Genomic DNA, 21641 nt, shown 5'->3' on the forward strand with positions numbered 1-21641 from the left:
AAGCCAAAGGTAAGGAGTCTGCTAGGTGCTGAGAGGAATGGGCAACCGTTGGAGGTTTTTAGGATGATATTCAAAAAAAATGATCTGGGCAGCAGAGTCAAGTATGGAGTGGAGTGGAGAAAACTGGAGGCAGGGAGATCAGTTAGAAGACTGACACAGAAACCAAGTTGGGATATGAAAAGGTCTGGTCCATCCTTGTGGCCATTTAGATGGAGGGGCAGGGGTGGATTCTGGAAAAGTCGTAGAGGAAAAACTGACAGAAGTTGGCAACCAACTAAATGTGGGGTTCACAAGAGTGGGAGGAGTCAAGGATAATGCCAAGGTTTTGTGTTCCAGAGACAGGGAGGATGGTGGAGTTGTCAATTGTAATGGAGAAGGTAGGTGGAAGGGAAGATGAGGACATTTAAGAGTTCTTTCTTAACTTTGCTTCAACAGCAGCTGTGGGTGCATTCAACCCCGGAAATAGCAAGCTCACTATGGGAAGGGAATGTGTGTATGTATTGTTGTACAGTGCTCTACACACAGTGAGCACTCAGAAAATACAATTAAGTGACAAATAGTAAGTTGCTCCATGCTGCTCAGAGGTAGGGCTGGCTAGATATTGTTATAGTCACTTAGAACAGTACTTGGCATGTATTAAGCGCTTAACAAATACGATTACTACTGTTCCCTTGAAATGTCAGACAACTTTCAGATCTAAGTCTGGAAAGCAGGATAACAGTACATTCTCATAATCATTTATTATTTTGATTCTCAAAAACAGCACTTGCTCATCTGGGGTGGCTCTCATCTTCTGTTCTTTGTGTTTCAGGATTTTGGAGCTGCGGGCGGCTGCCATTATCCCCTGGCCCAGTTTTTGGCTTGGGCTCGAGCACTTCTGTTTGCTGATGGACCCGATGGAGTTCACAGGGCCACAGTGGCAAAGGTGGAGCTGAAGTATTAGAACTACAGGCTCTGAAATCACAACACTGAGGTCCGGCAATGTGTTGCTGGGCCCGAATGCTCTGTAGCTCTGTAATTGAAAAGAACATAGTTTGAAATGCATGGTATGATTTTTAGGGGAATTTTGGTGATCACTCTCTCTCCTACCACCCCTTGCCCTAATCTCAAAAGCTCTTGGCTGCTGAGTCCTGAGACAGTCTTGATGAAATCGACTTTTTTGCCATACACAGCAGAAACCTCTGTAAGTAGCACAAAAAGGCTGACATTTACACGGGGGGAAAAAACAGAAGGGGGGAAAAAAAGAAGAGACTAGCCTTCATTCTATGCCACTAAGACACAAAGACAGAAAGCTGGCCTTGATGGTCTTTTGTCTGAGATGCTAATAGAGAGAGGGAAAAAGGCCTCAAAAGGTCTGCTCCCAGACCCATCACCTGCCCTCCCAAATTACCAGTTTCCTCAGTGGAGTTTAGTGTGAAACAGGAACAAATTCCCCATTTTATATATAGAAAGCTGGCCTTGAGGCTATGCGTCTAGATGACGATCTTGAATTTCTAAATCATGTCTGGCCGTGGTATCTGAATGCTCTGAGGGTTGCTTTTCAGACACCAGGCCTGAGGAAGAACTAGGGGAAAAAAAGCCACTTTGTGTTGTTTAGTGCTGCCCTCTTCTGCCAAGGAAGAAGTGTTAATTATTTCTAAGGGAAATATCTCCCCAAGGGCACCTTTGCCATCCTCCCCAGCCTTTGGAAAGAGGATGATGGTGGTTGGCTGCTAGGGAAAGTGACACGTAGATCCTGGGGGAATGGACGGTATTCTCAGAAACCAAAGTCTGGGAAGATCTTGGAAAACTGTAATGAAAAAGAATCGTTGAGTTGCGAGCATCCTTTTGTTGCTATGATGTTGCATTTAGACGAAAAAACTTTCTTGCATTAACTTGAGGTGGGTTGGGAAATATCAAAAGAGGTCTTGATGATTTAATGATATTTCTTTGCCATTTTGACTTGCAATAAAATGTTAGAGCTACATCACTAATGTGTCATAGCCCCAATCTGTCTGCATTCAAATATGTTTTAAGGTTTTCTAAATCTTTGTTTCATCCTCTTCACCCAACATTAATTCTTGAACTCACCCAATCTGAACAGAATCATATAAAATGGAGAATTTGTTCCTGTTTCACACTCAACTCCACTGAGGAAACTGGTAATTTAGGAGGGCAGGTGATGGGTCTGGGAACAGACCTTTTGAGGCCTTTTTCTCTCTCCCTATTAGCATCTTAGACAAAAGACCAGCAGAAAAATGTATGACAATATCAACTTGAAATTTGGTGAGTTCACTTTTATAAAGAAAATGTCAGTGTTTAGCTTAGGCCCATCCCCTCTCAGGGTTGCACCTGGAGAGTTTCCAGTACTCTACCAGTCTCGATTATGGGAGGGAAAGTCAAGCAGAGGCATACTCATTCCATTCCTAGTTTGGCCAGTGTCCGGTGAGTGGAAGGCAATCTGCAACAAGTCAAAACTCACCTGTGTTGGGCAGCAGTGGCATGGGAGAGAGTCGAGGGAGGAGACTCTCCTCCCTCGAGACTCTACTGTGTGGAAGAAGGCAATGGTAAAGCGCTTCCATATTTTTATTAAGAAAACTCTGTAGATACAGCCCCGGCACGATTGCAGGTGGAGAGTGGGGCATTCTGAAAGAGATGTGACCATGTAGTCGCTCTGGGTCGGAAATGACTCGATGGCGTAAGACAAGACAATAGGACCCACCTGGGACTCTTCTCTAGTATCAAATTTATAAGAACAGGTTCCACCTCCCAATTTAAAAATGTAGACAGAAGGTTTGTTTTTGTTTGGTCTCAGATCCACATATTCATGGGAAGATGTCAGTCTAGGCTCAAGAACTCACTAAAGCTTCCTGCCCTGCATGAGACATACTTCCTTATCCATCCTACCCGATGAAGAGTTGGGCCCCACCTCTGAAACTACGGCATCTGGATGGAGCAGCAATCAGTCAATAAATCAGTGATATTTCTTGAGTGCTTACTATGCGCAGAGCACTGTAATAGACACTTAGAGGTGTACAATTCAACAGAATTAGCAGACAAGTTTCCTGCCCATAACGAGCTCACAGTCTGGAAGGGGAGACAGACATTAATAGGTGCTGTGAGGTTGGGGGAGGGTGAATATCAAATATCCAAGGCCATAGATGATGCAGAAGGGAGAGCGAGCCAGGGAAAAGAAGACTTAATCGGGTAAGGCCCCTTGGAGGAGTTAGGAGGCCAGGAGGTCAGTGAGGAAGAAGATGGAGTAGCCTAGGTTCCTTCTCTGGGCTTGAACAAGATAAATAGAGCCACTTCCCGACTCAGCCCTGGTCCCTGCTCCTGTGCTAGCTCTGGGATCAGCAATAGCTTAGACTCTTTGAAAGGAAGTGGGTTGGGAGGTAATTCAACTTCATGAGTGAAAAGTGAGTCAAAAGTTCACTAGGAGCTTGAATAATAATAATAATAATGGTGTTGGTTAAGTGCTTACTATGTGCCACGCACTAAGCACTGGGGTAGATACGGGGTAATCAGGTTGTCCCAGGTGGGGCTCACCGTTTTAATCCCCATTTTACAGATGAGGTTGCTGAGGCCCAGAGAAGTTGAGTGACCTGCCCAGAGTCACACAGCTGACACGTGGCGGAGCCGGGATTAGAACCCATGACCTCTGTCTCTGAGGATGTTACTTCCACGTAGGCCAAAGACAAACAGCATTAATCTTCAGGATGAGGGCTGGGTCCTTAGCTGGTTCCCTACACAGGGAAGGTAGAAACGAGTGAGGGAAGCTTGACAGATCTGATCTGAGTGCTTTCTAGAGTCCTGAGATACTGGGCCATAGAGAGCAGTTGATAAGCAAAAGCCAGTGCAGAAGGGTCTTTGCTTTGGAAAATATGGGCTCCAGATGTCATTAAATCACTCCCATGAAATCTGGGCTACTGCCTCCAAGGTAGTTAATCAACATGGCTGAGGACTGAATCAAGGAGGGCTATCGTCTTTCCCAGCTTGCGTTTCATGGACCAAGAAAACAACACCCTCAAGACACAACGCGAGAAGTAGTGTGGCCTAGGGGAAAGAGCGTGGACCCGGAACCTGGATCAGAGGACCACAACTTGTCTGCTGTGTGACCTTGGGCAAATCACTTAACTTCTCTGTGGCCCCACTACCTCGTCTATAAAATGGAAATTAAGACTGTGAGTCCTATGTGGGATATGGGCCGTGTCCAGCCTGATTATTTTATATCTACCCTGGTGTTTAGTAAAGTGCCTTGCACATACTTAAACACTTAATAAATTCCATAAAAAAAGAAAAAAGAAACAAAAGGCTTAAATTGGTGGGGACAAGCAACCACAGGAAACTGGAGAGTAGGAAATCCAAGCGGGCCTAATCTCCATGTTCTACGGTCATGCTTTTCAGCTGAGAGCTGCTTACCATTTACTTTGGTAAATAATGACCACATTTTGAGTAACAGTTACCACAGTGCTTTCAGATCTACATTTCTCACTCACTGAGCATTTTAGGACTTTGGAATATTGATGAAAAGCCTGTGCAAAAACCTGGGTTGCGTTTGGAATGAAACTTTGGCCAGGGAAACTCCTCAGCACAGCATTATTCCCTTTTAAAGTCAACGTTCATCACTATGCTATGCTTTCATATAGTTACAGTCAAAAATAGTTATAATTTTCAATGTGTTTTGTGCCTCATAAATTCCTGAACTCCTCTAGAGTATGCACTATGTATGTTTTCACATTTTATTTTTCCCAGTGCAAAATAATGTGCTGTACTTTGTGAGCACTTAATGATTGGAGTCTCCGTTATGGACAAGATCATGCCCAACCTGTTTTATTATCAAAATCTTTATCTCCTATTACTTTTTGGGTGGATCTGACCTGTAGCTATGGCTAGGAATGGAAATTAAATGTGATTCTAGAGTGTGAGGAGCGAGGGACATTTATCTTTAGGAATTGCTTTAATAATTGTAATTATTCATCCTCCACACTGTGTTGATACACAGCCCTGAGAGATTTATGGTAGATTGTGATATTTTTAGTGAAGGGCTGGTTAGATTTCCTGAAAGCTATGACTTGGTAATCCATAGCTTGGAAAACTCATTTTTTATAGCATTTGTTAAGCGCTTACTATATGCCGGGCACTGTGTGTTTTCAAACACTTTTCCTACCTATGCCACACAAAGACATTGGTTCAGAGGGCATAATGTAGTCATCTACTCTGGATTGGAAATGCTTATTCTCTTTATTACCCTGCTTTCAGTTAATCATCTAATTTAGACTGGGAAGGAAGCAGAGACTAGAGAGTAAGGTAGCAAGGCTTTCTGTGGGATTTTCCCTTGATTTAAATTAACTTTCAGGAATTTTCCCTTGGGAATCATTGTCCCATTGCTCCAAGAAGATATTGTCCCCATGGGAAAAATCTCTGAAAATTAATTTTACCTTCAAAGAAATGAAAATACTCCCAAGTGCTTAGAGAAGCAGCATGCCATAATGGATAGAGCATGGGCCGGGGACTCAGGAGGTTCTAATCCCAGCTCCACCACTTGTCTACTGTGTGACCTTGGGCAAATCACTTCACTTCTCTGGGCCTCAGTTCCCTCATCTATAAAATGGGGATTAAGACTGTGAGCCCCTCGTGGGACAACCTGACTTCCTTGTATCTACCCCAGCGCTTAGAACAGTACTTGGCATAGAGTAAGTGCTTAACAAATACCATAATAATTATTAGTAGTAGTACAGTGCTCTGAACACAATAAATGTAACATAGCCTAATGGAGAGAGCTCAGCCCTGGGAGTCACAAGCACTGGTTTCTAATCCCAGCTCCACCACTTGTCTGCTGTGGGACCTTGGGCAAGTTACTTAACTTCTTTGTGTCTCAGTTTCCTCAACCTTAGAATGGGGATTAAATACTTGTTCTCCCTCTACGCACTGAGCGTGGCTTGCTGATAGAGCACAGACTTGGGAGTCAGAAGTACCTGGGTTCTAATCCCGGCTCCACCACTTGTCTGCTGTGTGACCTCAGGCAAGTCACTTAATTTCTCTGTGTCTGTTACCTTATCTGTAAAATGGGGAATAAAACTGGGAGCCCTTTGTGGGACAGGGATTTTGTTCAACCCAATTACCTCGTATATACCCCAGTACTTATTACAGTGCCTGGCACATAGTAAATGTTTAACAAACATGACGGTTATTATCATTAACTGTGATAAACTGTGAGCCCCGTGTGGGACGGGGACCGTTTCTGACCTAATTGATTTGTACCTACTCCAGTACTTAGAACAGTGTTTGACCCATAGTTAGGGCTTAACAAATACCATAAAAATATAAGTGCTCGAAAAATACCATTGATAGCTAGAAAGTCACATCCCTGTCCATTCCTCCCCCCCGCAAAAGTTTACTATCACCTAAGGATGACAGAGTTCAACCCACTGCTTCTTAGGCATTCATTATCCCAGCACCATTATGCAATAGTAGTGGTTATGACATTTAATGAGCCCCTACTGGGTGCCTTACACTTTACTAAGCGCTTTAGAAAGCCCAGCAAAAGTATAGACCATGTGGCCTGCCCATTCTCATGGTCATGTTGTCCCTCCAGCAGCCCCTCTGCTGGGTTTCCAGGTTCTGAGGGACATTGAGAAATGATGATGATGATGATATTTGTTAAGCACTTACTGTGCGCAAAGCACTGTTCTAAGCACTGGGAAGATACAAGGTGATCAGGTTGTCCCATGTGGGGCTCACAGTCTTAATCCCCATTTTACAGATAAGAGAAATGAGGCACAGAGAAGTTAAGTGACTTGCCCAAAGTCACAGAGCTGACAAGTAGCGGAGCCAGGATTAGAAAGATTTTGCAAATGCCCTATGTGGGACAACCTGGTTACCTTTTATCTACCCCAGCGCTTAGAACAGTGCTTGGCACACAGTAAACGCTTAACAAATACCAAATACAAAATATCGGTTACTACTTTCCTCCAGGGGAGATAATGCTGAGGGGACACTTATTGTGCATTATTGTGGGTTCTAATCACAATAGTCACTTAATTTCTCTGTGTCTGTTACCTTATCTGTAAAATGGCGATTAAAACTGGGAGCCCTTTGTGGGATAGGGATTTTGTTCAACCCAATTACCTTGTATATATCCCAGTACTTATTACAGTGCCTGGCACATAGTAAGTGTTTAACAAATACCACAATTATTATCAAGCCACTTGGCTTTATTATCATATATTATATCAATATGGTCATTATTATCAAGTGACTTGGGCAAGTCACTTCACCTCTCTGGGCCTCAGTTACCTTATCTGTAAAATAAGGGATCGAGAGTGTGAGCCGCACATGGGACATGGACTGTGTCCAACCTGATTAACTTGTATCTATCCCAGGGTTTTAGAACAGTGCTTGGCCCATAGCAAGCGCTTAACAAATACCATAATAATAATAGTCAACATCCAAAATCTATCACACTGCTTCTAAAACTCACAGGGGGGAAAGAAAGAGATGGGACCCAGCGTGGTTTCATGGGAAGGGCATGAGCCTGCGAATCAGAGGACTTGGGTTCTATTACTTCTAGACTGTAAGCTCTTTGTGGGCAGGGCGCGCATCTACCAACTCTGTCGTATTGTACTCTCCCAAGTAGTACAGTGCTCTTAGTAAGTATGCAATAAATATGGACTGAGAGTACCAGCTCTGCTCCTGGCCTGCTGTGTGATCTCAGAAAGTCACTTATCCTCTCTGTGTCTCCATTTCCTCCTTTCTAAAATGGAGACCATGCCTGCCTCTCACCTCACAGGGAAGTCATTGTGAGGATAAAACTAGATGTGATGTAAAAGTGCTTCAGAAAGATAAAAACATTCTAAAATTGAAGGTATTATCACTTTTTTTTCAGGTCATTTTGAGCAGGTGCTCAGAGAGGTGATTGACTCGATTTGTAATGGTTGCTTGTTCTAAGCATTTATCTTGACCTTTACCGGATCCCATTCTGAGGATCCCTGGGAATAGGTTGGGTTCTTCTGTTCTCCACGTTGACTGATTTGACTCACCTGTTTTGCAGGTTTATAGAGGTGAGTATTTGTTCTCCATCACTATATAAAAAGTACACACAGCTGAGTTTCACATGCTTGGGTGCATGTTATAATTATTAGATATTGGAGTGATCTTGAGTCACGGGAGGCAATAGACTTTAGAGACAAAGAGCCTACGGCATAAGCAGCAGAGTTACAGAGTTTGAAACATGTTCCCTTCCAAATGCTCAGTGGAAAGAGCCCGGGCTTGGGAGTCAGAGGTCATGGGTTCGACTCCCGGCTCTGCCACTTGTCAGCTGTGTGACTGTGGGCAAGTCACTTCACTTCTCTGTGCCTCAGTTACCTCATCTGTAAAATGGGGATTAACTGTGAGCCTCACGTGGGACAACCTGATCACTCTGTATCTACCCCAGCGCTTAGAACAGTGCTCTGCACATAGTAAGCGCTTAACAAATACCAACATTATTATACAAAACCTGCAGGAATGTGTACTTTTCATTGACGACGCAACAAAATACATTATCCGAAGAGCACAACCCTCCATCCGCCCCCTAAGATCTGCAGCCCCTGGACTTTAAAACAGACACAGTCTTCTGTATGTTCAGATACGGATGGGAACTTGCACATACAGCGTACACATATATATAAAACTGTACACATATATATACATAAGCCCGTCGAAGGGCAGGGACTATCTGTTACCGATTTGTGCATTCCAAGCACTTAGTACAGTGCTCTGCACATAGTAAGCGTTCAATAAATGCTATTGAATGAAAATACTATTGAATGAATAAATGTATATATATTTATAAACGTAAAACTGTAATAGCGCAGATCCCCACAAATCCCTACTCCAATCAGTCTTATTTATTGAGCGCTAACCCTCACTTGCCCCCTTTATTCATCCCCCCTCCCAGTCCCATAGCACTTAATAATAATAATCTGTAAAGCACTTATTACGCGCCAGGCACTCTACTAAGCGCTGGGGTGGATACAAGCAAATTGGGTTGGACACAGTCCCTATCCCACGTGGGGCTCACAGTGTCGATTCCCACTTTCCAGATGCGATAACTGAGGCCCAGAGAAGTGAAGTGACTTGCCCAAGGTCACAGCACACGAGTGGCGGAGCTGGGATTAGAACCTATGCCCTTCTACTCCCAGGCCCGGACTCTATCCGCTAAGCCATGCCGCTCTGTAATTCATTTATATTAATGTCTGCCTCCCCCTCTAGATCATAAGTTCTTTGTGTCTGACGCTTAGTGCAGTGAATGGCGCATAGTAAGCGGTTAATAAATGCCATAATTATTATTGTGGGCAGCGAATGCGCCTATTTATTGTTGTAGTGTATTCTCCCAAGTGCTTAATACGGTGCTCTGCACCCATTAAGCGCTTAAGAAATGCCATAATTATTATTGTGGGCAGCGAATGTGTCTGTTTATTGTTGTCATGTATTCTACTAAGCGCTTAGGACAATGCTCTGCGCCCAGTAAGCGCTTAGCAAGTGCCAAAACTATTATTGTGGGCAGCGAATATGTCTATTCATTGTTGTATTGTAATCTCCCAAGCGCTTAGTACAGCGCTCTGCACCTTGAGAAGCAACGTGGCCTAGTGGCAAGAGCCCGGGCTTGGGAGGTGGAGGTCATGGGTTCTAATCCCATGTCTCTATCTGTTGCCGACTTGTTCATTCCAAGCGCTTAGTACAGTGCTCTGCACATTGTGAGCGCTCAATAAATACTATTGAATGAATGAATGAATGAATGAATAATCCCGGCTCTGCCACTTGCCTGCTGTGTGACCTTGGGCAGGTCCCTTCACTTCTCTGTGCCTCAGTTACCTCATCTGGAAAATGGGAATTAAGACTGAGCCTATGGGACAACCTGATTATTGGTATCTACCCCGGTGCTTAGAACAGTGCTTGGCACATAGTAAGCACTTAACAAATACCCTTATTGTTACTATTATTAGTAGTACGCGCTTAACACAGTGCTTGGCACATAGCGCTTAACAAATATCATCATTATCATTATTACCAGATGCCATAATTATTACTGTGGGCAGCAAATGTGCCTATTTATTGTTGTCGTGTATTCTCCTCAGAGTTTAGCACAGCGCTCTGCGCCCAGTAAGTTCTCAGTAAAGGCTTAGTGGTAAGAGCCCGGGCTTGGGAGTCAGAGGTCATGGGTTCTAATCCCGACTCCCTCTCATGTCAGATGACGGTCCTCATCCCCATTTTACAGAGGAGGGAACTGAGGCACAGAGAAGTGAAGTGACTTGCCCACAGCTGACACTTATGGGCTGAGGTGCCGGGGCGGGCGGGGCTCCGAGAGCGAGGCCACGCCCCCGGACCCTCCTATTGGCTGCGTGGTGGGAGTGGGCGGGGCTCTTGGAGCGAAGCACCGCCCCATGTCCTTTCTATTGGTCGCGGGGCCGGAGTGGGCGTGGCTCTGAGAGCGCGGCCCGCCCCCTGACCCTCCTATTGGCTGAGGTGTCGGAGTGGGCGGGGCTCCCGGAGCGAGGCTCCGCCCCGTCCCTCCCTATTGGTCCGCGAACCCAGAATGGGCTTGGCCCCGAGAGGGAGGCCCCGCCCCTGACCGCTCCTATTGGCTGCGTGGTGGGAGTGGGCGGGGCTTCTGGAGCGAAGCCTCGCCCCCGGCCCGCCCTGCTGGCCTCGGGCCCGGAGTGGGCGTGGCTTCGAGAGCGAGGCCCGCCCCCTGTCCCTCCTATTGGCTGAGGTGACGGAGTGGGCGGGGCCCCCGGAACGAGACCCCCGCCCCGGACCCTTCCTATTGGCCGCAGACCCAGAGCGGGCGTGGCTCCGAGAGCGAGGCCCCGCCCCTGACCATTCCTATTGACTGCGTGCGGGAGTGGGCGGGGCTCCCGGAGCGAGACCCTGCCCCTGACCCTCCTATTGGCCGAGGTGTCGGAGCGGGCGGGGCTCCGGGAGCGAGGCCCCGCCCCCGTCCCTCCCCATTGGCCGCGGGCCCGGAGCGGGCGTGGCCCCGAGAGCGCGGCCCCGCCCCCTGGTGGCTGAAGCCCTACTAGTCGTCCGGCGGTCCGGCCCGAGGTGGTTGCAGCCTGGCACCATGTTGCGCGCTGCAAGGCTGAGCAACAGGCTGTGGGCCCGGCTCGTCCCCCGCCGCGCCCTGACGGCCGCCGCCCTCCCCGCCCCCAACCCGCAGCCCCAGGTCCTCTACGACAAGGTGAGCCCGGGGGGGCGGCGGGCCTCACCTCGCCACCCCCCTCTTTGCCTGCCCTCCTTCCCCCCTTCGCTGCCCCGGGATTATCTTGGTCCCCTTTCCCCCCCGCATCCTTCCTCCCCGGACCCCGCTCGCCCCCCACCCCCCGCAGCAGGGACCTGGAGCCCAGCAATTAAAAACTGCCTCCTCCCCCGCCCTTCCCCGAGAAACAGCTGAGCAGCCTGGAGTCGGTAGATTAAAAATAATGATAATGCTGGTATCTGTTAAGCGCTTCCTATGTGCAGAGCACCGTTCGAAGCGCTGGGAGAGATGCAGGGTCATCAGATTGTCCCCACGTGAGGCTCACGGTCTTCATCCCCATTTTACAGATGAGGGAACTGAGGCCCAGAGAAGTGACTTGCCCCCAGTCACCCAGCTGACCAGTGGCAGAGGCAGGATTCGAACCCACGACCTCTGACTCCCAGGCCCGGGCTCTCTCCACGGAGCCACGCAGTTTCCCGGCGATGAGAAGGGCCCGGGGGTGTTGCCCGGGAGTGACCGCTCGGACAACCCGCTTCCCCTTTGGCCCGTCCTTTCCGGCAGCCGTGTCTCCTTCCCCGGCCTGGCCCGGGAGGCTGCTCACCCCTTCCCGGGACCCCGACCTGTCCAAGCGGCCTCTAGGTTTTCCCAAACACCCCAAGTTTCCCTTGGGATAAAGCTCGGGGCTCGATTTGGGGACTGACCGATTAAATCCGAATCGCACGCTCCACAGGCCGGGTTGCTGTAATAATGATAATAATGTCGGTATTTATTAAGCGCTTCCTATGGGCAGAGCACTGCTCTAAGCGCTGGGGTAGATACAGGGTCATCCGGTTGTCCCACGTGAGGTTCACAGTCTTAATCCCCGTTTTACAGATGAGGTCACTGAAGCCCAGTGAAGTGACTTGCCCACAGTCCCACAGCTGACAAGTGGCAGAGCTGGGATTCGAATCCATGACCTCTGACTCCGAAGCCCGGGCTCTTTCCACTGAGCCACGCTGTGGCTTCGCTGGTTGGTGTCCAACTTCTTGAACTTTTTTTCTTATGGTTTTTTTATTTTTGCATTTGTTAAGTGCTTACTATGTGCCAAGCGCTGTTCTAACCGCTGGGGGGGATACAAGATTGTCCCACCTGGGGCTCCCAATCTTAAAACCCATTTTACAGATGGAGGTAAGAGGCACAGAGAAGTAAAGGGACTTGCCCCAAGTCACACAGCTGACAAGAGGAGCCCGGATTAATAATTAATTAATAAGCGCTGGGGGGTTACAAGGTGATCAGGTTGTCCCACGTGGGGCTCACAGGTTTAATCCCCATTTTACAGGTGAGGGAACTGAGGCACAGAAAGTCAAGTGACTTGACCCAAGTCACACAGCTGGCAAGTGGCGGAGCTGCGATTCGAAAGATTTTGCAAATAGAAAATATTGGTTACTACTTTCCTGCAGGGGAGATAATCCTCACATCTTATCTTTCTAGTCTATGTACCAAGTTAAGGTGATGAAAGTGATAGATACAACCTGCAACTTCTTGAAGTCAAGGATTTATTACTGTTGTGTGCATTGAGGGTGCTCAGTAAATGGAATTATTATTACTATGCATTTGTTTCATGTCAAGCACTGTTTAAAGATTGGGGTAGATACAAATTTAATCGGGTCACACAGCCCGTGTCCCACATGGGGCTCACAGTCTAAGTAGCAGCGGGCACAGGCATTGAATCCTCAATTTTCTAATAATGTGTTCTCCTCCTCCTTAGATTGTGAGCCCATCTGGGAGAGGGACAGCCTGACCTGGTGATCTCATATCTACCCCAGTGCTTAGTTCAGGGTTTAAAATTACCACTATTATTATAATTTTGAGGTCCGTAAATTGAAGATGAGATGGGAGATGCAAATTCTAGTCACAGACTCTTTCATCTTCACTCTTCAGCTGTTATGTCTGGTAGAGAAACATCCGGAGTAGGGCTGGGTGCAGTTTCTAACTTCCCAGTTATTCTACTTGTGGCTCCGCTTTACAGCTTGGTGATCTGAACTGAGCTTTTTAAATGAAGTGATTTCAGTGTTTAGTGGGGATCTGGTCAACAGAAAAAAACCTGCCTAAAGCAAACAGAATAAAACCATAGATTCTGAGTGGAAATAAGCTATCTTGATGCTCCACTTGAGGGTAACAAAAACCAAACCACAATTTTTAATCTCACACTTTCCAGTTGGTGCCTTATAGTTTGTGCTTGTGGTGACAGTGCTTCTCTTAACCGGAATCTTCAGCCATTTCCTAGGCTTTACTGGCAAAAAATAAATTTTGATCCAAATACAGCAGATTTACATATTACATTTACTCATTTGCAGGGGCACCAATAAAATGAAAGCGGGGTATTGCTTTATCGTTCTAGACCGTAAGCTTCTTGTGAGCAGGGAATGTGTTTTCCAATCTTGCTATACTCTCCTAAGCGCTTAATACAGTTCTCAATAATAATTAGGGTACTTGTTAAGCACTATGTGCCAAGCACTGTTCTAAACACTGGGGTAGATAGAAGTTAATCAGGTTGGACACAGTCCCTGTCTCACATGGTGCTCACCCTCTTAAGGGGGCTCACAATCTTAACATAAATAACACTTATGGGTATTGTAGAGGCAAAACCATCAGTTTTGCCCATACTGATTTTGGGGCATCCTAAAGAGCTGTTGGGGGGAGCGAGGGCATATGGGGGTTGGAAGTGGGGCTATGCTGTCTGCTGCAGTTCACTATCCCTGCTGAGTTTAAGCTCCCTGGCCCAGCCCAGAATTTGGTGGGTTGAAGGGCTGCCAGGGGCCAGGCTGGAGGCTGCTTTTTTTTTTTTTTTTAAAAAAAAAGGATATTAAGCATTACTATGTGCTAGGCATTGTAGTAAGTGCAGGGGTAGGTATAAGCTAATCAGGTTGGACACAGTCTATGCCTCACAGAGGACTCAGAATCTGAATCCCCATATTATAGATGAGATAACTGAGGCACAGAGAAATAGCAGCTTGGCTCAGTGGAAAGAGCCTGGGCTTTGGAGTCAGAGGTCATGGGTTCGAATCCTGGCTCTGCCACTTGTCAGCTGTGTGACTGTGGGCAAGTCACTTCACTTCTCTGTGCCTGTTACCTCATCCGTAAAATGGGGATTAACTGTGAGCCTCACGTGGGACAACCTGATTACCCGGTATCTCCCCCAGCGCTTAGAACCGTGCTCTGCACCTAGTAAGCACTTCACAGATACCAACATTGTTATTAAATGACTTGCCTAAGGTCAGAGCAGACAAGTAGTGTGATAGACAAGCTGTGATAGGAACCCGTCCTTCCGACTCCCAGCCCTGTGGTCTATCCATTAGTCCACACTGCTTCCCTGGGCTTATTCCAGAGCCTGGGGGAGTTAGGAGTCGTTTTCACCTTTACCCCCCCCCCCCGTCCACCTGGTGGGTGGCTCTGGGCTCAGAAGCTGTGGGGGCACCTCTGAAGACGTCGGCTGGTCCGCAGGTCTGCCACACCCCTCCTGAAGCTAGGAAGCCCCCATACTCTAGGGTTGCTGCTAATTGAGTTTTAGTGGCTCCAAGTCAGCTGGGTTGGCCTGGCCTACTGGCAGTGACGTTGCCTCTTGGCCAACTGAGGGGGACAGGAGGCCAGAAAGTTGTAGAAACAGCACGGCAACAGAGGGTGAATGCTCCCTGCCCTCTCCCTGCTCACCCCTCCCCTCCAGGACTAAGGAATTAGGAGGATTTTTTTATGGGAGTGGTTTGTTTTTGAATACCCAATTGGTGAGTGGGGAAAGGAAAGACAAGTTTGCTTTTTAAAATCAAAGTTACGCCCTGTTCATTTTTCTCCCCCTATTAATTAACCAGTAATCCAGTCCCGAAAGAAGGAAGGTATTTTATGGCTTTCCTTGGTAGTTTTCTCTTCTAAAGTTGGACAGTTCAAACCAAGGGCAGCTGGCTAGGCTTTTTCCCCAATCTCGTTCTTTTTCTCAGAAGGGGCACTCAGCCAGTCTGCCTGAGGAATGTCCCAGGGCTGAGACTTCCTGAACTCTGTGTTAGCATGGCCAGAGACCTCCTTAGATTACAGAACCACCGATGATCCTTGCTGATTTTTAAACAGGCAAAATTATGCCTCAAGGACCCAACAGCTGCCAGTTTTCCTCAGAGAGCCCTCGGGGCCACCAACAGAAGTTCCTAGGCCTGGTTCTAAACTTCCAGCTTCATCCCCCCAAATAAATACCTGCCTGAAAAATAATTTGCAACTCTGAATGATCTCCTGCAGTCAGTAGCATGCACGAATTCAAAAGCTGTGGCATCAACTTTTGCGTAAGGTGGCTTTAGAGGGGGACGTGGGGGACACGAGCAATTTCAAGGGCTCGGTGATTCTGCCATTGTTGCTACTGAATCCACCCCCCCCGTCCCTTCCCTCTGCCTTTTCTCTTACATCACTAAACAACCAAGAAGGAAACATATTTAGGTACAGATCTAATCATTAGTTTCTTCTGTAGCAGCTTTGCAGGAAGATGACTGTGTTTTGAGTTCATTGTAGGGGGGAGAGAGGGTGGAGGTAAAGTGCTGTTAGTGGAGGCTGATTTATACTGTGGCGTGTTTGAGTGGAGGAACAGACTTTACATTGTGTTCCCAAGAAGATGTGTAATTGCTCCTTTATCAAGCATCTGAGATTATCAAATTTGTGACAAATTGTAACATTACAGGAATGCACTACTACAGCTCCGAAGCTTTTTGCATGCCTAGGGAACTACCATAGCCTAGAGGAAAGAGCAGGGGCCTGAAAGACAGAGGACCTGAGTTCTAATTCCAACTCTATGAATTGACTCCTGTGTGATCCTGGGCAAATCACTTAACTTCTCTGTGCCTGTTTCCTCATCTGTAAAATGTGATTAAATACCTATTCTCCCTCTGACTTAGACTTTGAGCCCCAAGTGGAACAGGGACTGTCCCATCTACCTATCTCACTTACAATAGTGCTTAACTTTATAGTAAGCAGTTTTGGGGTTTGTTTTTGTTTTTTGTGTGGTTTTTTTAATGTGGGGAGAGGAGAGAAGGAAGGGTTGTATGAAGAGAGTAATGTGGTATTTTGTTGAGCTTTGGGATAGATTCAAGATAATCAGCTAGAACACAATCTTTGTCCCATGTGGGACTCAGGATTGGAATGAGTCGGTGTTCAGTTTGGAACGAGTCAGCGTTTAGATTGGCTATTGCTAAAAAAAATCGAGAAGGAACCATTCCTCCTATTGTGCCATGGCTGTGCTTTTAATTAATCAATTGATAGTATTTATTGAGCACTTTCTGTGTGCAGAGTGCTGTACTAAATACTTGGGAGAATACAGCAGTTGAGGCATGATGCCTGCCTGGATCTACGTAATGTATTTGACTGTATTGTCCCTGGCCCTGAGAAGCGCCATACTAAACGCTTACTTAAGGAAAACTCTGGGGAGGCAGAGGAGATGGTGGCTGAGGAGTGAGAAATGGGGCTCCCAGTGTGAAGAAATCTCACTTGATGGTGGGATTTCCTCCAAAAAGGATTCCTAGGGAAGGTGATAGCCTATTTTCTTTGAAACTGTCCCCCCTGTATTCCTACAGTGCTTCTAAATGTGTTCTTCTTAAGGCTGGGCCACAGTCTTTAATGCCCTCAACTGCTCATCCTGCCTAGTACTTATCTTACTGGTCATCCATCATTTGTTTGCTTCACTCCCTGCCATAAACTCCTTGAGCTGCAGCTATCACATCTCATGCCCTGAGAAGCCATCTAGCACTGGCCTGGGAGTCAGAAGGTCATGGGATCTAATTGGACTCCGCCACCTGTCTACTGTGTCACCTTGTGCAAGGCACATGCCTTCTCTGTACCTCAGTTACCTCATCTGCAAAATGGGGATTGAGACTGTGAGCCCCATGTGGGACAGGGACTGTGTCCAACCCTATTTGCTTCTATCCATCCCAGTGCTTTATACAGTGCCTGGCACATAGTGAATGCTTAACAAATACCACAGTTATTATCATTCACTCCTTGTACTTAAACTGGTGAACTGTTAGCCCATCCCTGAATAAGACATGATGTTATTGTTTCTGATTCTGGGCTGGGTGAGTGAAAATCTGCCTAGCTTCCTAGGTTTTTGTGACCTGTAAAATTAGAACACGTAATTATGACAAGTCATTTTAGCTGTTTAGAGACCCTGTGGAAAGTTCAGGAAGCCCAAGTTTTCATTTTTTCAGTTTTTAGAGCAACAAGTAGGTATCATCTGGGGAGTTAGAAAGCAGCTCCTGGGATACATCTTTTTTCACTATCAAATCACATGATATTCCAACCCAAACAGCCTCCTGAAATAAGAAATCCACAATGTGTTGTTGTTGGGGTTTTTTTGGGTTTTTTTGTTTAAGAAACTCACATTTTCCCCAACTTAATGTACAGTGAATGCCCCCAGCAACTACAACCTGCAGGGGATACAATATTTCACTCCCCATATTTAATTTGGTCTGTATCAGCATTTAAATTATGGGACCTTGAGGTTGGTCATGAGAACTGTAGGAGAGGAAATACTGTAATAATCAGGTAAATACCAGCTTTGGGCATTTGATTTGAGGATTTGAGTTTCTGGTTTTGGTGAAGCTGGAACCTTGAGAGGATTTCGCAAGACTGAAGACTTGCATAATTCTCTTGGCTGCATTTTTTGTGTATGCTTTGAAATATTGTTGCAAATGAAGTTGTGACCCCGTTCCCCCCCCCCCCAAAAAAAAGGTTCTGCAGTAAGAGCATCTGTGGAGGCCATCTCATCTGCTCTTGAGTGCAGTTCTGCCCTGGGCCCTTTTTTGTTTGTATATGAGCCAGGGTTGGCTTTGGGTTGCAGAGACTGTATATGTTTAACCACTCAGTAGGTTTATCAGAACCTTATGGCCCACAAAGATGGAAGTTTTTAAAAAACCAAAGCATGAGGAAAGCCATAAAGACACAGGTGACTGCACTAAGGAGAAATTCCTGCCCATGGCTTTAAGCGCTCTCATCTCCCCCTCATCTTGGCTTGCTAAACTTGTCATGGTGCCGTGTTCCTGATTCTCCCTCCTTCAAATCCTCCTTCCCTGCTGCCATCAGGCCTCCAGTAACTTCAGAGTCCACCTGAAAACCCACCTCCTCCTTGAAACATCCTCCTATTTAGCTCCTTCTTCCCAGATTGCATCCATGCAACAACCACCCTTTGCGCTTATGCATGTTCTTAGTCTATCCTCATTTACACTTAATTACTGAATTATTCTTGTGTTATCAACAGCTCTAGCATTCTGTGAAATACTTGTGTTAGCATGCTCCATTAGATTGTTAGCTCGTGGAGAGTAGAGACCGTGTTTCACCGTGTTTCCTACTCAGATGTATACTCCCGAGTGCTTAGTTCAGTGCTCTGCACACAGTAGGAGCACAGTAAAGACCATAAAGGAGGGAGGGAAATTTGGGATCTTCCCTGGAGATGGATGAATTTTTTAAAGAAGTGATGAGAATATGATGAAGAATTTTTCAGCAGAAGTCAAGGTTTTGAATGGCAAAGAGATGAAAATGATGGATTTTGGGGGGAAGGAGGGGCACGGAAAAAGAGGAAGAAAGGGGAAGAAAGGGCGAGGAAGATAGATTTGCTACCACCCCCTCTGCTGTCTGGGTCATGGCAGCCAGCACCCTGCCTCTGCCACCTGGACCAAGCAGAGGCCATGACTGCTGCAGCCCAGGCGGAGTGGCAGATGAGAAACCCCCTTTACCTGCCACAGCAGAAATGCCTAGAAACAGACTGGGGTAGGTCACTGGGTCCTTGGTGGGAGTTGCTTTTGTGGCCGTGGGGCTACAGCTGCCCCTGAGGAGGAGGGAGGGCCAGGCACCTGTCCCCTACCTCAACTGAGCCTTTGGTCTTCCTCTAGCCAGAAACAGGACCTCAATGAGTCCTGCCGGGGGCCTTCCAGGTGACGATGGACCCCAGAAAAGTGACTTCCCCGCCCGATGTAAGATTTCCGGGCCCATTAAGATAGATGTTATGAGTTAGTGTGCTAGTCCTGCTTCTTGTGAAAATTAAAGTAAGCATTCGGTTTCCCCCCCGCCCCCGTTCCGTGACTCGATGTCAAAGGAGAAAAATGAGAGGAACATCTGGTCCCCAGTTCCTTCTGTCCCACAGGGTACTCCTTTGGCAGCCAGCAACAAATGGCATTGGTGGCCCGGAGCTTCTTTGTGGGCAAATGTTTAGGCTGGCTGCTGTTAGCAATGACTGGGGGAGTGGAGTGAGCCTGAGTTAGCTAGTACAGAACCAAAAGATTTTTCTATTTCTCTACTGCCCCTCACCAGTGATCCTTGTGTTGTCTCATACTTTTTTGGTGGTCTCCAACTCCCAAGCCCACCAAGTTAAAGAAGCCCTCTCTTAAATCCAAGTTTTCTTCAAGCCCAACTCCTCCAGAGGTTAAGTAGAAGCAAAGAGAGAGTGTTGGGATTACATACCTCCTAAAAGAGGACTATCCCAGGGTGTAAGAAGTACTATGTTCAGAGCTTCACTGAAAAAAGGGACAGTAACTCATTTGTAAATAGCTTAATCCTGTCAATAAATGTCATTAGTGTCCTAAAGTCTACATGGAAGTTTATAGCTGCCAAAATCAGGGAGACAAGAGGAGGGGATTGTCCAGCCCATACTAATTGAGGAGGTGAAGCTACCTGATCCTTCTCCAAATCTTTGGGCAGTTGTAGCTAATGAAGCCTAGCCACTGGGGAACGACCAGCAAGCGTTCTGGCTCTCTCTGGCAGGCCACAGCTCTGGGCTGGGAGTTCCTCTTGCCTCTGTGGACTCTGGGATGTAAATGGGCGCTTTCTAGATACCTGTTGGCTTATCTGGAAAAACACAGCTATGCCAGGTGGGCTGGGTTAAGACCTTGGAGGAACCAACAGCCTCTGTGTGGAGGGCTGAACCTGGGCAACCAAAAGCAAAGGGGGTAGAAGAAGTGTCTTAAGAACCCGGTGAAACAAGGCCTCAGACAATACTGCATCTCAGCTAAAAACCAGAAGTCGGTTGTCAAGGACAGTTCTACACGGCACACTGCCACCAAGGAGGAAGTAGCTCTTTGGAGCAAAAGCTTCATATGGAAAAAGAGACAAGGATGCAAAATAGAAAGCAGCACTAGGCTCCACAAATATTAAGCACAACAAGGGACAATCTTTTTGTGTGCCGAATGTGTGTGTGCCAGGACTGTGTATCCCACACTGGTCTTTTCAGCCACACGTTTAATCCTGGCTTCAAAGGCTGAGGTTTCCACTCCCCCCATCTTTATTAAAAAAAAAAAAGTTTTTAATGGTATTAAGCGCTTACTATGTGCCAGGCAGTGTATTAAACACTAGGGTTAGATACAAGCTAATCAGGTTGGGCACAGTCCATGTCCCAGCTAGTGCTCACAGTCTTAATCCCCATTTTATAGATGAGGAATTTAGGCCCAGAGAAACTAAGTAAATTGCCCATGGTTACACAGCAGACAAGTGGTAGAACCAGGATTAGAACCCAGGTCCTTCTGACTTCCAGGCCCATGTTCTATCCAGTAGGCCCTTTTTTACTCACTGGAAGCTCTGCCCTAAGTTTGGCCATGGGCTTAAGTTAAAAAAGAGGTGCCCATGGTCAAGATGTAGAGGAAGGTTACTTCCCAATCCTAAACCTGAGTATAAATCCTCTCCCTGTAGCTTTCCCAGGGAAGCTCAATTGATATTTCTTAGTATCAGGGTTAATGAACAACTCTCTAGGAAAGGTTAATGTACAAACTACTGAGATTAAGAAGCAAACAGTTGGAAAAGCCTCATAAAAAGGTTATTAGATGAGACAAGGTGTTCAATAAAAGCAATGCCATTCCTTTTACATCTCCTGTGTAGACACTAGCACCCTGGGTTTGTGGTGTTCATTAAATGCTATCTGATAATGCTGGATTTCTGTGGAGCCCTGCATGAGCCCTGAGAGAGACTTTCCTGCCAGATTTTGAAGCTGAAATTGCCCACCCTAGTGTTCACTCTGATAGGAGCAGAGAACACTATATTCTGGGCCCGGAGAGGACTGAGAACTTTATACTTAGGACAATTGGTGGCTGGTGCCAAATGCTGATTTAGTCATGGCAGGAGCCTGGGGCTGCTAGCTTTCTGAGGAGACACCTCCCGCAAAACAGTCTCAGCATAAGTCATTGCTGACTAGGGTCCTGAGTACTACAAAAGTCTGTGTTTGATCAGAACCTGGGACTCTGGAGCCACTGAAGGCACTCAAAAATACTGGCCGTGAAGACAAAGGGAATGTCACATGCACCATGCAACCTAAGATGGTAATATGCTATCCGGCAGAGCAGGGCCTAGTGGATAGAGCCCAGGCCTGGGAGTCAGAAGGACCTGGGTTCTAATCTCAGCTCTGCCACTTGTCTGTTGTGAGACCTTGGGGGAG

General features: G+C 46.7%; 2 protein-coding genes and 1 non-coding gene across 3 annotated transcripts in view; all 3 read left to right on the forward strand.

Annotated features, from left to right (window-relative positions):
- The window catches only part of ACAD10 (acyl-CoA dehydrogenase family member 10), a 53564-nt gene extending 51595 nt beyond the window's left edge, over window positions 1-1969 (forward strand). The window contains exon 15 of the mRNA XM_029057844.1: window positions 812-1969. Coding sequence (XP_028913677.1) covers window positions 812-943 — 132 coding nt within the window. The 3' untranslated portion in view covers window positions 944-1969. The remainder of the gene's footprint in view (window positions 1-811) is intronic.
- A 344-nt stretch (window positions 1970-2313) lies between these two features.
- On the forward strand, window positions 2314-2451 carry LOC114809578. Its single transcript, XR_003757354.1, has one exon. It is a non-coding gene; the product is annotated as a small nucleolar RNA SNORA7 (small nucleolar RNA).
- An 8591-nt stretch (window positions 2452-11042) lies between these two features.
- The window catches only part of ALDH2 (aldehyde dehydrogenase 2 family member), a 28434-nt gene continuing 17835 nt past the window's right edge, over window positions 11043-21641 (forward strand). Inside the window, exon 1 of the mRNA XM_007655443.4 lies at window positions 11043-11203. Within this exon, the coding sequence (XP_007653633.1) occupies window positions 11087-11203 (117 nt within the window). The 5' untranslated portion in view covers window positions 11043-11086. The remainder of the gene's footprint in view (window positions 11204-21641) is intronic.

The sequence above is a fragment of the Ornithorhynchus anatinus genome, chromosome 2 (assembly GCF_004115215.2).
Source record: "Ornithorhynchus anatinus isolate Pmale09 chromosome 2, mOrnAna1.pri.v4, whole genome shotgun sequence".
Classification (NCBI taxonomy): Eukaryota; Metazoa; Chordata; class Mammalia; order Monotremata; family Ornithorhynchidae; genus Ornithorhynchus; species Ornithorhynchus anatinus.